This window comes from Seriola lalandi, unplaced genomic scaffold (genome assembly GCF_002814215.2).
Source record: "Seriola lalandi dorsalis isolate HSWRI2012SDOR001 ecotype SW California unplaced genomic scaffold, Sedor1 jcf7180002054976, whole genome shotgun sequence".
Classification (NCBI taxonomy): domain Eukaryota; kingdom Metazoa; phylum Chordata; class Actinopteri; order Carangiformes; family Carangidae; genus Seriola; species Seriola lalandi.
The window spans coordinates 1,120,877-1,136,352 of NW_019525526.1; the positions used below are offsets into that span (position 1 = coordinate 1,120,877).

Here is a 15,476-nt window from a genome sequence, read left to right on the forward strand (position 1 = left end):
GGGGGGGGGGGTTTAGGTCTCTACCAGCAGGAAACATTGGGATCATAAAAACACAATTTAATTCAGGCTTGAGTTCAGTTGGGGACATTAAAAAAAGTATCTGTAATGTTGCTGTCGATCCAGATCGAGCCATCACTCCCTCTCACGTCCCACAGCAAATCTTGTTTCATGTGTTTTCCCTATTTAACTGTTTAACTTAGCAGTGTTCACACTCACACATACACACTCATCTACTTTGTGTGTGTGTGTGTGTGTGTGTGTGTGTATTGCTTTGTGTTGCCCTTGGAGACATTTACCAACACTGTGGGATCATTTTCAGGTTTTCATAAAAAAACATTTAAAGAAAACACAACACATGCTAACTATAACCTGATTTTTACTTCTGTGAATGTCTGAGCTGCACTGTGTATCTCTGCCTGCGGCCTCGTTCTAGTTGTTTCATACAGGTACAATGTTTGAGGTCAGTACACGAAGGTATAAATTATAATACAAACAATAGCTCATACTTTCCTTTTTAAATGTTAAAGTAAAGAAAAGTCGCAGCACCGAGCACTTTGTTTCAGGAAACAATAATACAGTACAACAACCTCGCCTGTCACTGTGTTCCAGGTCGACAGAGGAGGTCATCGCCCTCTTCATTTCCATCGCGTTTGTGGTGGACGCAATGAAAGGCACGGTGAAAAGTAAGTTCCCCACGCAGGCGACAGACGTGGCTCTTCTGTTTTCCCGCGGCCCCGTTCGCATCGCTGTTTTTCCGCAGGGTCACGTTGCCTTCACTGGTGCCTCTCTCCCGCCCTGACTAATCAGAAACAGTGATAACACTGGGGCCGTACCTGCCGTCAGACCCACCACCAGTGCTAGTTTAACAAGTGTCAGACTCAAGAACATGTTAAATCCCACCAAAAGCTTTAAATTGACTCCGTATTATAGTCGAATCTTTGAGATTATAATTTAAGTGAGCAGCGTGTTACTTAGCATGGCTGTTCTTGACTGAAGAATCCTGTGTTTAGACCTGTTCAGCTTATCTTTTAGTACATTCAATCAAAAAAACTGTCTAATAGTTTTCCCCAGGATTATTGTCAGAAGCATCTCTTAAAATTTCATTTTCAAAAACCCCATTTTTGCATATCTTCTATCTGTGATATCAGATATAAATTATAACATATATAAGTACGGCTGATTCTTCAGATTCCACTGGCAGGTCAGATGAGCATTTCATCCCTGCAGAGAGTTCGGAAGAAAGACATTAGTTCCTCCGTTACTCTGCTGCATCAGCTGAGAGAGATACCAAATTACTAAATGAGAGAGTTGTACTAAATGAATCAGTCCGGATTTCGAACCCAGCCTGCAGCCGTGTCCCACCTTCACTGCCACCTCATCTTAGTGTATCATAAATATTTTTACACAATTTAATTTCCAAAAAATGAGGTGATGATACCAGAATGTAATTTATTTTGAATGCGATATTGTCCTGTTTAGGAGATTGCCAGCGCAGCGGTTCAATTTTCAGAAACCATTTGTAAAATATGCTCCGAGCTCATATGCCATTACCATAACATTAACTTATGACATGTCTGTTGACACTTTTCGTCCAGAATATTTTTGCAGTTACATGAATGAAGACATTTTTGAGGTGTGCATTTAGTCTTCCTGTACAACTTTGTCTGCTGCATAACTTTCTTGCGGGTCTGAAGAAAAGGCCCGTGGAGGGAGCCGATCGCAGGATGTGTCACACACTCTTTATTGAAAGTGATGATAGAAGTGATTTCTACTTGTGTGGGAGGAGGTTTTCTCCTCCTCCTTATTTAAAGTAGTTGGAGAATTGCTCCACAGAGTTTAACATCGCAGGCTTCCAATGTGATGCTCAGTAAAGGAGGAGGCATAAATTATATTGGTGGGTTGTTTACACTGTAGTTGTGATTTGGGTGTCAGGGATGATTTCACTACATTCATACATCCGCTCATTCGACCTCTGATCCGGCCGCTGACTGTTCTCATTAGGATTGTTTTTAAATGTGTTTAATATTTATGATTATGATTAAGAACGCTGGGATCACGTGTGTGAGTCAAATGTCCACAGTCGAGCAAAATAAGGCTTTGTGCCGTGAGTGAGTGTTTTAGAGTTGATCCAGTTGATCAGCTTTTAGTGCCGAGCCACAGCTCAGCAGGTTTATCTCATTTTTATGAAGTCCTCTCTTTGCTCCAGCTCTCCCTGCAGACTTTACAGTCCTTGTCGCCACTGTCTCCTCGACCAATATTTTACCTAAATTTATCATTTTTCCTATTTCTCTGTTCTGACTGCAGCATCAGCAGCACAAACTGTTTTTTAAGGCCGGTTGTTTTGTTTGTTGTAGCATCAGGGCGAGTTTCCTTGCGAGATTTCACGGTTAACCGAGCAACAAGGCCGTAATCATAGTCCAGCCCTCGCTCAGTGTGTTTTTCCTCTGTATTTACTCACTTCTGACTGTTGAGACGAAGAGTCTCCGCCTCACAGAGCCGCCGGCCGCCCGTCACCGTGACGCTTTCAACGTGCTTAAAGCTTCATGCTAACATATGCTACAAAACTCTTAAGATGTTCGTGTAGTTTTGCAAGTATTTGTTATTTGGAAAAGATAAAGCATCACTGAATCATCTCATCCAGTAGTTAACAGGCTGGACATTTCACTCAAGACCCTCATAGTGGTGCAGCAGGAGCAGTCAGGGCATCACCCGAGTCATCAGGATATATACCTGTAATATACATCACCATCACCAGAGCCACTCTGCCATCACGGCCAGAAACATGTACAGTAAACGTCTTTTTCCCGCCTAACTGAACATCGTGGATGTGATTCAGTCTTTCACAGATACTACCACGACCCCACGCTGGCCAACAGGAGCGCAGCGGATTTCCGTCAGGGTGGAGACCTGTTGGGAGGGAACCGGAGCGAAGTGGCAGCGGGGTTAGCGTTCAACGCCCTCCCCGAATCCCTCATCCAGTGCACTCGAGAGAGACCTGTCCTCTGCCTCCTGCTGATGCTCGGGACGTTATGGATGGGCTACACCCTCTACCAGTTCAAGAGGAGGTATGTGCGGCACCGCAGCGCTGCAGCACTCTGCAAGATAAATCACTGGAGAAGTTTAAATGGTGTTTAGATGGGGAGCGCTGCTGGCCAGGACGAATACTGCTGAGTCGGGCCTTGACTGTAAAGATTGTCGGAGGTGACGGAGCTCGCAGGAACTTTTCCAGACTTGCTCTCACAAAGCTGCTTTTTCCGTCGAAGGTTTCTTCCAGTCTGTGATTTAATAAGCATTAATATTCTACTTCTGATTGCTCCCAGTAATCAAATCAAGCTCAAAGCCGGATTCAATTGTGTAAGCAAAAGGCAGACCAAGGTACTTAAACAGTGTCAGGATTGCAGCCATTTTCCTTGTCTTGTCCACAGTAATTGTATTCCTCTATTATTTGTCTCTCCCTTCTCTCTCTCTCTCTCTCTCTCTCTCTCTCTCTCTTTCAGTCCATTCCTGCACGCCAAAGTGAGGGAGGTGTTGTCGGACTGCGCCCTGCCGATCTCCGTGCTCCTGTTCTCCTTCATCGGCTCCTACCTTTTCAGTGACATTGAGCGTTAGTATCATTTGTTGCTTCACTGAGCAGTTAGTGCTACAGAGTGTATTTCAGCCTCTTCACACCAAATAAAATTATACTGTCTGATCCTCCAACAAACACAACATAAATATTGTTTTGTTTCTTTTATTATTCCACATGAAAAACTCAAATTCAACACAATAATAAGGTTCTTCAACATTCAGGTTTTACAACAGTAGAAATTGGTCATGGCTGCATTTTAAGATAGAAACTGACAATATAACGATTAAGAATGATTTGTTTAACAGTTTGATCTGCAGGTGAGTTTTAGGACTCAAAAATAAGTTTTATTTTTTTAATCTAAACAGTGAATAGTGTTTAAATAAGACGTATAAGGAGGTATTGTAATAATGAGCATCATGATAATAGACTCATCACTGTGACGCCTGTCAGCCATTGTGACTTTCTGAAGAACATCATCTTAAATTTCACCGTCAGCGTGACAGAAGTTAAAGCTCAGTGATGTTTTTTCTTATTGAAATGCACAGTGGGAATTGTAGTTTTTCTCTCTCTGTCTCATCAAAGAACCAGATATTTCTAATCGTTGCTCATCTTCTGAGGTAGAGTTTCAATCAGCAACATGGTCTATGGAGAGAAAGAACAAAACAATAGAGGCCCAAAATAACTCCTCCCACATCACAACGCTGGACAGCATGCACAGACATACAGAGTGCGTCTTCTCGCAGCTCTTGTTATCAGCTGTTGTGTTGCCTCGCTTGGACTTTTATAATGGGAGTTTGTTGTCACTTTGTTTCTTTGAATTTAAGCACAGAGGTTGTTTGTAACCTGCTGAGAGGCTCAAACTTATGGCCCGTTTACCTCCAGGACACGGCTCTGCAACTGCAAGGCCTCCCTCATTCGGTACCTTTATTGTCTTTTTATGTTCCTTAATCAAGGCACGGGCCAAAACACATTGGACGTTTTCAGTTTTTTATCCTCTATTGTTTAGCATCATTTTGAGTCTCCATTCATTGTTGCCAAGGCAGCAGCTGTTCTCCAGGGGTCGACGCGGAAACACAGAGCCGAGCGCCAAACCCTCAAGTGAATTTAAATTTAAGTGCCTGGCCAATTTTCTGTTTCTTTGCCTCCTGAGACAATAAGTCATAAGATAATAGACCCATTATTGTATTGTCACTTCTTCCTAAATTTAACCAACTGCACTTAATTCAACTGCAGTGGAGGGGATACAGCCCTAAATGAGATATCAGGCATGTGAAAAAAAAAAGAAAAATCCAGCCCCTCTGGTGAAATGATTGCTGGTGTGAAAACATGAGTCATCACAGCAGTTTGAGGGACAGTTGTGTTTGTGAAGATAAAAAATCTGTTGAGTTTGGAAGTCGTGGGAGAGAATTTTAGACAGATAATTCTTTACAAAAATTATTCCAGTTATTATTTCTCTCTCTCTCCCAAATCACAAGACGTCCTCCTTATGACTGATGTCACAGTGATGCAGCCAATTAGCTCCGAGCTAAAGTTATGTAAGAGAGAACGTCTCTAACATCTTAATGTGAAATTAAACTGGTGGTCATTGTTTTTTCTTCCTTTTCGAACAGTTCCAGTGTTCAAAGTTCACGACCGACCCATCTTCAACGTGGCTCCATTCGAGCGCCTGTCGGCTTTGAACGTCGTCAGCGCCATGGGCCTCGGCTTCCTCCTCGCCCTCCTCATCTTCATCGACCAGAACATCGTTGTCTCGCTGACCAACGCGCCAGAGAACAGGTACATCCTGAGAAAAAGCCCCCATTTCTTTATCTCACTTATAAATTCCTTAATATGCAATTAGAGAACTACCTAGTCGGAGGATTGGGTAATGATAGTGGCCCCTTCGAAACGCCACCAGGGACCTTTAGGGATCCACTGACCCGACTTTAGGTCCCGCTGTAACCGGATATTTGCCGGTTTGTTAGCGAGAGCGGATGAACTGAGCCAGAAACTTGACATCTGAGTCAAATCGTCACAGTCGGGGAGCTCTGAAGACGCCTCAGAGCCAAAACACAGTGTTGAGCTTTTACTTCTTTTAGCTCTTTTACTTCTTCTACATTTGCACTGAACAGACCAATTTAGAGCTAATCCGTGCCCCACAGACGCACCGTCAACCAGCCCTACAGCCAAAATCTATAATGATGGAATTTCAGCCTTTATCTTCTTTCATCGTACATTTGTTGAGGAGAAATTAATTGGATCTAAATGTCTGTTTCAAACAAGGATGAATTCACCTGTAGGCGAAACAGCGGCTGCTATAGCTTTAAAAAAAAAAAAACGAGTGCTTTCCAAGAATATTGATCTGTGCGACACTATTTCATATAGTTTTATAAATTATACTGTTGTGATCTTATTTACGCTGCACAAAAAAAATTCTAAATGAAATCAAATAAGATTCAAAGTCGCCTATTTGACCATCACTACATCCTTCATGTTGGACAGAAGCTGGAAAAGCTCGTGGCTATTTCTGTTCCTGCTTTTTTCTTTTGGTTCTTTTATCTGCTGCGCTCTTTTATTTGCTTGACATCTTGTTTTTCTTTTTCTTTCTTAGTCTGGAAATAAGATGTTTATTGAACCATTTGGCAGTTTCTCTACCTGCACATGTCTCTCTCATGTCACACTCTCTTTCTTCTTTCTTTTCCTTATTTATTTATTTATCCATTTGAAATATCTGTCGTCATCATGCAGATAGATTTAGACTAAACAAACTTTTAACCTAAAAACAGCTCGTGCATTCTGGTTGATGGGAAATAAATGAAAATAAAGGCGTATTTACCAATAAATATAGTTATTTATTGGTAATTTACAGTCTTCAGGGGCGTCAATGTCACGTTCAAGGGCACTTCAGCAGGATGGGACTGATCAGTGAGTCCTTATGGCTTTACAGAACAAATGCTGTAGACACTCGCCTACCGTCACACAACCTGTTCACAGTTTTAGTGTGAAGCTTGCCCAAAGACACACACACACACACACACACACACACACACACCCTTCAGTATGTGCAGCAGTGATCTTTAACTAACACGAGCAGAAAAAAACGTTGTGTGGCATCATAAACGTTGCGCTCTTATTTGTACGTGAAGTTACAGTAACGTCGCCCTCCTCTCATGATGTCATCATTAGTGACATCATCTTGATTTGTGCTTTTGTTCATATGGAAACATGAGAGAGGGCGCAACGTGTGTCTTGTGTGTTGAGCGAGAATTGGTGAATAATGTGAGTGTTTTTTTTTTATCAAGGTTGTGTTGAAGGGCAGCGCTCACCTTAGGAGGATGGTGCCCTTTGTGTGTGTGTGTGTGTGTGTGTGTGTGTGTGTGTTTCAGGAGAGATGTTGTGCTCCAGTGTGTAACAGTGTCACTGCTCCTCAGGTTGCTGAAGGGCACGGCGTATCACTGGGACCTGATGCTCTCTGGGCTCATTAACATACTGATGTCGGTGCTGGGGTTGCCCTGGATGCACGCCGCCTTCCCCCACTCCACCCTCCATGTGCGCCAGCTGGCTTTCGTGGAGCAGCGCGTGGAGGGGGGGCACCTCTACGAGACGTGAGTTACCCGCCCTCTCACCGCCGGCGCTAATCAGACGCTCAATTAAAGGTCGTCTTCAGAGCGTGTGGTGACTGTAATTTAGGTTCGCGAGCTACTGTATCCTGCTCGTCTCTGATTGCATGATTACTATGTAACTAACCATTTTCTCTGCGGGTGGAAGAGGTGAGGGAGTTTTTAAGAGATTAGAGGATTAAGTTCATCATTCTGGCCGCACAGATATGAGCTAAATTATAGTTAGCATATACTCAGGATTCCTTAAGTAGTCAAGTGTGATAAATGGGTCATGGGAGACAATCTCCTATAAGAACAAGAGATCTAATTAGAACAATATGAAATTCAGGCTTCTTGAAAGTATCAGGAAATTAATATTCCAAATTTACAAAATCTGATTGTCTATGGAAAATTTGAAAAAGTGGTTATTTAAAGCAGTGATTCCCTTTTTATTGCCCCCCCCACCCTCCCCTTTATTGAAGTAAGTACATTTATTCATAGAGCAGCTCTCAAGAACAAGTGTTTCACATTAATTAAAAGAAATAAAGCAACAGACAATACAGACTCACAGAGACTTAATAAAAAGGAAAAAAACAACATGAATAGAAGAAAATAAAAACCACACAAATACAAGTGAAATATCCGGGTCTCCAGAGAATCCACGGTCTCCCCAGATCTGAAGTCCAAAGTTTAAGAGCCATAACTCCGAAAGCACAATATGCACATGTGGTTTTCCCTCCTCTAAGGTTTTTTTTTATTTTAATATTTTTAAGAGATTGGAAGAGATAAAACTGTCAATCTGTCAAAAATCAAACATTTTATTGAAGCAAAAACTTATTTTCGACTGTTCGTCTTCGATGACACAACACTACACCCGACCTGGTGAAGCCCACACAGCCAAAATACAAAGAACACAAGGAAGTTCCCTCTGTCTCCAATAAGTTTAAACAAGAAACAACTTGTTAAACTTACTCCTGCAGAAATGAGGATATAACCTGAGTTTGTTCACGACGGTCGAAACTTTGGAAATTCTGTCTGAAAAATTCACAGTTTCGTCAAATGAAAATGTGCAAAAACACTGATAAGTAAATGCCAGAAAAAATGTTGTCTGCTGCATTGTATGAAACAATTGTGTTGTTTCCAGTAGCCATTCATATTTGTGTGTGTGTGTGTGTGTGTGTGTGTGTGTGTGTGTGTGTGTGTGTGTTGTTGTTGTCGTCGTGCGTTTGTCGCCCCGTCTCCTCAGTATTGTCCAGGTGAAGGAGACCCGGCTGACGTCTCTGGCTGCCAACATCTTCATCGGCGTGTCGGTGCTGCTGCTGCCCGTCCCGCTGCAGTGGATCCCCAAGCCCGTCCTGTACGGCCTCTTCCTCTACATCGCCCTCACCTCCATCGACGGAAACCAGATGTGCGACCGCATGGCTCTCCTCCTCAAGGAGCAGGTGAGAAAGGTTGTGTGTGTGTGTGTGTGTGTGTGTGTGTGTGAGACCATATGTCGCAGGGCTCTGCAGATCAAACAGTTGACTGGGTGCCCGGTCCTGGAGGAGCAGACCTGAGTCAAATAATATTTGCAAATATAATTCTTGGTGTTTGTTTTAATCAACTCAGAAAACAGTGTGGGTGGGGTTCGGTGAAATAAGACAGATCAGCTAGTAACAGTGTTATTCTAGTGTGTGGTGTCGGCCACGTGAAGATGATTTCTGATGCTCGTCTTTATTGATTATCTGCTGAACCTTCAGCCAGATCAAACATCAAATCACATGCATGGAAACGATCAGGGTTTCTCTTCTGTGTTTGTGTCCGATTTAACCTTCCCTGCTGTCTCAGTGAAGCAACACTTTTCCTCTTGGTAACTTCACACGTTAGTGCCTCCACATGGCAGCGAGAGGCAACAACATGAAGGTGACAAAGAAATATTCAACAAATGTCAAACCAGGTGTCATTTTGTATCTCGCTTTTATTTAACAAAAAAGTAATTTGTGTTTAATCACTAAGTATGATCATATTCAACCATCAAGAGGCTTTGTTACATCTCAGTTCCTGTGGCACATGATGTTTGTTGTTTGATTTCCAGCCCTCGACCGTGGAGAGTCGAGATTTGTTGAGTTTTGTTGTTGTATTTTCCCGATGAGTCATGTTTCCAGAACGACTGCAGGTCGTTAGCAAACGTTAACCTGCTGTTTAAAAGATTAAAACCTGACAGCAGATCATTCGGGATCAGCTGTGGGAGACGAGTTTTGTTTGTCTGCTGCAGCCACACTTGTTCTGGAAATATACATTTTTATATAATAATCTGACTGAGTTCAGGTTTAAAATAATATCAGCCACCTCTCTCCTGAACCCCACCTCCCTCACTGACACAGGAGACCCCTCATGCTATAAATATTATACTTATTGTACTTTTAAGAAAGTATCCTCTGACAGAGAAATGTTATTTATGATCTAAAACCCAGAGCTCACTTCTCAGAGGTGTGTGGGCCGTCCACTTCCCTAAGTCATTTCTCTAAGACTGCAGGAGACCTGAGGACAGCGAGGAAAAGAGCCTCAGGGGAGATTGTTTTTTAATCTGTTCTGATCCTCTCACCTCCTGCAGACGTCTTACCCGCCCACCCACTACATCCGCAAAGTGCCCCAGAGGAAGATCCACTACTTCACCTTCCTGCAGATGATGCAGCTGTTGGTGCTGTGTACGTTTGGCATGTACCCGATACCGTACATGAAGATGATCTTCCCTCTGCTCATGATCCTGCTAATCCCAATCAGGTACCACCGTGGCCATTTTGTCCCACTAAATGATTTTCTCAAGTGCTTTAAACCCTGATGACATTCAGCAGCTCACAAGTAACAAGTGCAGCGTCTGACCTGAATCTGCCTGTGGATGAAAACATGTTTTATCTTCTTGTTCCCGGAGCTGAATCTCTCTGCATAGCATCATAAAGTAGATAATTCTATTTTTCTTAATTACATTTTTAAATTCTGTAACAAGGTTAAATGTTTTTCAGCTGCAAACATCTGGCGGTGGAGTTGAGATACTAACGTTTTGTGCTGCAGTTCATCTGCTCAGTCTCACTAATGTGTGAAAACAGTGGCTGCAGTGCTAACAGCAGATGGGCGTAGTGCATTATATATGATATTTGTAAATTCACAGAATAATTCACCACGCTCTCCTTGACTTTCTTCAGTGCATCACACTAGTGGGATGTCGTCAATAAATAATGCAGGTCTGCATTTGAAATACAGTTAAACTTTAAAGAACATTAGTTAACTTTATTTATAAAGCACTTTTCAAAGTTTAAAGGTCCCTTATTTTACACTTCTGTGTTTTATTTGAAGTGTTGATCCGTAAGAAGATATATTTGTTGTTTTAAGAACCAAAAACCATCTCAGTGTAGTTTTACATCTCCTCTCTCAGGCTTCTTTCTGGAGCTCTAGTAACAACAGGTCTGTGAGCCAATCAGAAGAGAGGAGGCTCTGAGCCTCTCTTCTGATTGAGTGACTGTTTTCTGAGGGTTTTAATTAAAAATATAACAGATTTCAGGTAAAAACACTCAGAGAAACCAAATCCTGCAATGGTGGGTCCAGGTGGGCGGGGCTTGGGGCATTACTGAGGTCAGTGACTTATACTATAGTTGTGACATCACAAAGTAACAGGAAGTCCTGACAGCTGGTTTTAAGGCTCAGTTTCTGAATACAGGCTGTGTGCATTTCTCTGTGGACTGAGGCTTTGATACTTTCACAGTATTAATATAGAAGCTAGACCTGATCTATAATCAAACAACACATGGACATTTACCTTTAAACAACATGGGACCTTTAAACCACAGTCACACATTTGTGACTTTTTTCTTTAAAAAGTTGATCAGTTTTATCAAAGTCTGGTTTTCACAGTTTGGGTTGATCAGCGGACGATGAGCAGCATTAATGATCCGTTACATTGGTTCAGTTGCTGAGACGTGTTTCTATCATTTTAATGTGTAGTCCAGTTCAACAGCTCCACACACGACATCCTCCAAACTGATCAGACACCAAATCAACACCTCTCTAAACACCTCCCTTCATGAAGGGAGAATTTACTGCTGCGTTGTTGCATTAATGAAGTCTACCTGATAAACTGTAGATGCAGCGTTTTCTCACCCACTCGCATTCCTGTAGAAACCAGCTCCACTGTATTGTTGATAACTCTCTTGTTCACTGGTGCTACTGAGAAAGAAGTGATCAATCTTGTATGATAAGATCTGACATTTTTACTGTTTGGCGTATGTGTTTTCTTTCTCATTCTCGGCCCAACAAGTAACAGCTGACACAAATTCTGTCTCCTCTGTGTTCAGGAACAACGTGCTTCCTCATATCATTGAGGCCAAATACTTGGACATAATGGACGCCCAACACATGTAGCTACAGGCGGAGACGAGCTCTGGAACCACAAAGACGTCTGGAATATATATAAAAAAATTTAAAAAAGAAATATGAGGATTTAAAAAAAAAAACAACAACATATTTTTCAATGCAAAACTGTACGGAAGCAAAAAGGAGAAATACCGACTGTTTTGATTTTTGTATCTGATAAGAACATTCTTTCAGGTGAAGCACTGGAAATGTGGGAAGTCGTGTGAGGAAAGAGAGATGAGAGCTGTGGGAAATCTTTTTTTTCCGAAACCGTGGACAGACAGCATCTCTCTGGGGAAAAGTTCTGCTGAAGAAAAAAAATGAATAAAAAAAAAATAAAAAACAGGACTGTCCAGAACTCCCTGTTTCACCTCCGTTTGACCCCGTCAGATCGTTCAGTGCCATATACCTCCATGTTCTCCTCTCACGTCTTTACTTTGTATGAAAACACTTTACAAAACCCTCACTGCAGTGTGTACATCTGTGTTTGAACCTGTGGGTAAGTGCTTGAAGTACTTACTAATACCGTGTAAGTCATCAGAAATCTGCCAGTGTACACTGTATAGCACTTAGAAAGGTGTAATGGCACAATGTAAGTATCTTTTCTTTTTGACACTTTGCCCTCACACTGTGTTTGTACACTGTCATGTGAGTGAACTTTACATACTTACACCGTGTTGCTAAGTACTTAAATACTTTTCCATTCGTGAATAAGCTGGTAAGAAACACTGCATTTAGGCCACTGTAAAGTCAGTCTTAACCCTTTTGTATTTCTGTCATCGTGCAAGTGTTGAAACCTTTACATTCCTGCACCTTTTAGCTGTGACTCCCCCTTTTTCTATCAAGGACACTTGTGCCCGGACATATTTAGTTTCGAAGTCATTCCAATAAATGTCAGTGTTCATTAAAGAGAGAAAAAAAGGTGTGTGTGTGTGTGTGTGTGCACGTGTGTGTGTGTGTGTCTGTGTGTCATGGGCACATTGCTAATCTGTCTTTCATCTAGCTTCCTGCCAGCTCTTTAGAAAAACCTCGTTTTTAAGGTGGAATTTAAGTGCTCAATGAAATATAAAATACATTCCACAGGTATATATTAAATGTAATTATTTAGAACGACAGCACAAACCAAAACATATAGTGGAATCTTTATCAAATTATGAATATATTAGAATATATTATAGCAATATACAAAAAGTATTTTAGGTTAAATTGAAATAGAATATTTATTTATCAGAATTTTGAGTTCAAATTGATAATTTTGTGTGTTTCCCCCTGAACTGGAAAGTGATCTGTAATTCTCTGTTTGCTCCTTTACATTCCACACTTCCTTGTATTTTGAGTGTCACGTCTTACATCTGACTTTGCCGCAGTGTTTACATGTCAAAGTCCCTTCCAGCTCCATGTCAAAGTCCAACACAGTTCTGGTGCATTGCTAGTAAAGCGGAGAGTCCGGTGAGGTTAGAAAATTAAATAAAATTTAAAAAAAAAAACAACAAAAAAAAAACATTTGTGGGCTTTGGATTCAACAAAATTGCATCCCTTTTTTTTCTTTTTCTTTTTGTGAACAAGTGTTCAGAGATGAGTTTTAGAATAATCCGGTCTTGTTTTCTATTTAGATGTTATGATTAGATCAATGCTTGCAAACGTTGTCATGTAATAATCCAGACGTCTGGAAAAGGTTATCTTGTTATCTACAGTACAAAAAGAAAAAAAAAAGAACATTTCTAAGCACTGGTTTGCTTAAAGCATGTCTTATCTGGGTTTTTGATACGATGTGATGCCAATGGACATGTAACCTACACAAGAAAAAAAAAGTAGCAAGTCAAACCGTAACTTCTCAATAAACTGAATGCAACGCTCAATATTCAGCAATACTGTGTATAAAACAGGACTTCACTGGTGAAATTCGGGTTTCCCAGCGAAAGGCCGACCCATCAGCGAAGCAACGACAGGCCAGCTGTGTTTTTAAGACAGCAACTTTTCAGTCCATCCTCATGGTACAAAAACTGCTCTGTGCTGATTCAATTATGGCACACAAGGAGAATAAATAAAAAATAAAAAAAAGGAGAAAGTTTGCCTGTCAACCAGGCATTCACAGTGCCGGAATTTATTACGGTTTAGTTGCTTTCCCAATATCCAAATGGCAGCTCCCTCATGCAGTTCTGTTCAGCTTTGTCTTACAGATGTGAGAAAGATGTCCAATTTAAGCAGATGTCTCATGCCGAGATAGCAAGGCATGAAAGGAAAGCTCGGAAGCATTTGCATAATCCTTGGACTAAGCCTTAAGACAGCACTGGTGAGAGAAGAGAGAGATTGTGAGTTATGAAGTAATATGTACAGTTTGCAATGCAAAGTTTAGTTTTTATCAACTATTCCATTATAATCCATGGCAAGGTATTAGTTTCTAACTTTGGACCGAGTACAGAGATTAAACCATTCTTCGTATGTGACAGTATTGTTGTTGTTCCTTGATATCTTCTCTGTACTGATGATTTTGGAATAGCAGCAAACTTCTCTCAGAGGACTTCACATTGGATTCAGAGTGAAAGACGTACTGCTCTGTTTGTGAAACCTCGACTCCCCTTCTCCTAATTGGATTTGTTTGAAATTGCGTACTGTGGTGTTTTGTTTTTGTTTTTTTCTTCTCTTTTCTTTTCCTGATTTCATATAGCCTACTTTTTCTAATCATGAATGTAAGATGTGTGGATTTTTATATAGCATACTAATTTAGGTGTCAAACAGAATCTGTAATTTTGTCAAAAAGATCAGCTATATTTGTAAGCTGTAATATGTAAAAATGAGAAAAAAATGGTTATCAAACAAAATGTGTTGGTTTACTATAGTATATATATATACTGTACACTGAAAAAGAGAGACTATCTCAAGCTGTTTGCCAAATAAAAAGTAGTAGTGATGTAAATATTCATGTTTACTTGTGTTTATTGCCGTGTCTGAGAAACTGGAACAGCATAAAATATCTAAATTACTTTCCACACTGTCACAATGTTTGATATGTGTATATATAACTTTAAGAGGGGGATTCGCTTTGACCAACACTTTGTTCCATTTTAAGGTATTACACAAGGTTAAGATATTAAGTGCGGTCAGGGTTAAGTAACCTGCACCTGGTATCAAAAGCTTTTTGGCACCAATGGAAATACTTTCAGCTTTCAGTCACACACTGAAAGATTTTGTTGTGTTGTTTTCATAGCTTTTGATCATCTAGTTCCTGATTTAAATCAAAATTTCAACATTTTTTTATTGTATTTTTGTGACATTTTACTTCAAGTCCCAACATTTAACATTCATCATCAGTATACAAACATTCAAATAAGAAAATATAAGGACAAATCATGTGTTATTAACGAAATATATAAAGTATTTGTCAGTATAACTTCTCCAGTGAAGGTGTATTTTACATTGTTACACCTGAGTTTTTCTATGTCCTTCATTATGTGTTAATACTGCAGACAGGAGGAGTTGTAGTTATTGAAATATTAAAAACTGAAAATACAATCGCAGCCTCGTTTGTACACGACAAATACCAAAATCTGCTCGTAAATTTACCTTTTAAAAAAATAAAATAAATAAAAGCAAATCTAATTTCAATGCACATAAGCAATCTCATAATTTAACAGCAATGTTATAAAGATCACTGAGCACATTCATGCTCCCCAGAGGATGAACCCGTTCAAATTTTAGCAGCCCCATAACCTCTCCTCTGGCGCCACCTTCAGGACAAACTTGAGTTTCAGCTCCACCACACGCTGAAAATCATCTTGAGTTGTTGTTGTATTGTGTGTAACAGTACACTCAGTGGGCAGTTTATTAGGTACACCTTGCTAACACCAATAAACCCAGTAAATCCCCATTCATGAATGTTTGTAAATGAAACTGTGTTACAGAGGTGTCGAGTCAACTTTGTGATCCCTGTGGAGGATGTAGCT

At 40.6% G+C, this 15,476-nt stretch overlaps 1 protein-coding gene across 3 annotated transcripts in view; it reads left to right on the plus strand.

The window, feature by feature from the left end:
* slc4a11 (solute carrier family 4 member 11) overlaps window positions 1–14,449 on the plus strand; it is a 75,093-nt gene extending 60,644 nt beyond the window's left edge. For all 3 annotated transcript variants that reach the window (XM_023396355.2, XM_087171103.1, XM_087171104.1), the window contains 8 exons: window positions 610–683; window positions 2,837–3,065; window positions 3,498–3,604; window positions 5,179–5,344; window positions 6,979–7,152; window positions 8,393–8,588; window positions 9,740–9,909; window positions 11,475–14,449. In XM_023396355.2, the coding sequence (XP_023252123.1) occupies window positions 610–683; window positions 2,837–3,065; window positions 3,498–3,604; window positions 5,179–5,344; window positions 6,979–7,152; window positions 8,393–8,588; window positions 9,740–9,909; window positions 11,475–11,541 (1,183 nt within the window). In that variant the 3' untranslated portion in view covers window positions 11,542–14,449. The remainder of the gene's footprint in view (window positions 1–609; window positions 684–2,836; window positions 3,066–3,497; window positions 3,605–5,178; window positions 5,345–6,978; window positions 7,153–8,392; window positions 8,589–9,739; window positions 9,910–11,474) is intronic.
* The last annotated feature ends 1,027 nt before the right edge of the window (window positions 14,450–15,476 follow it).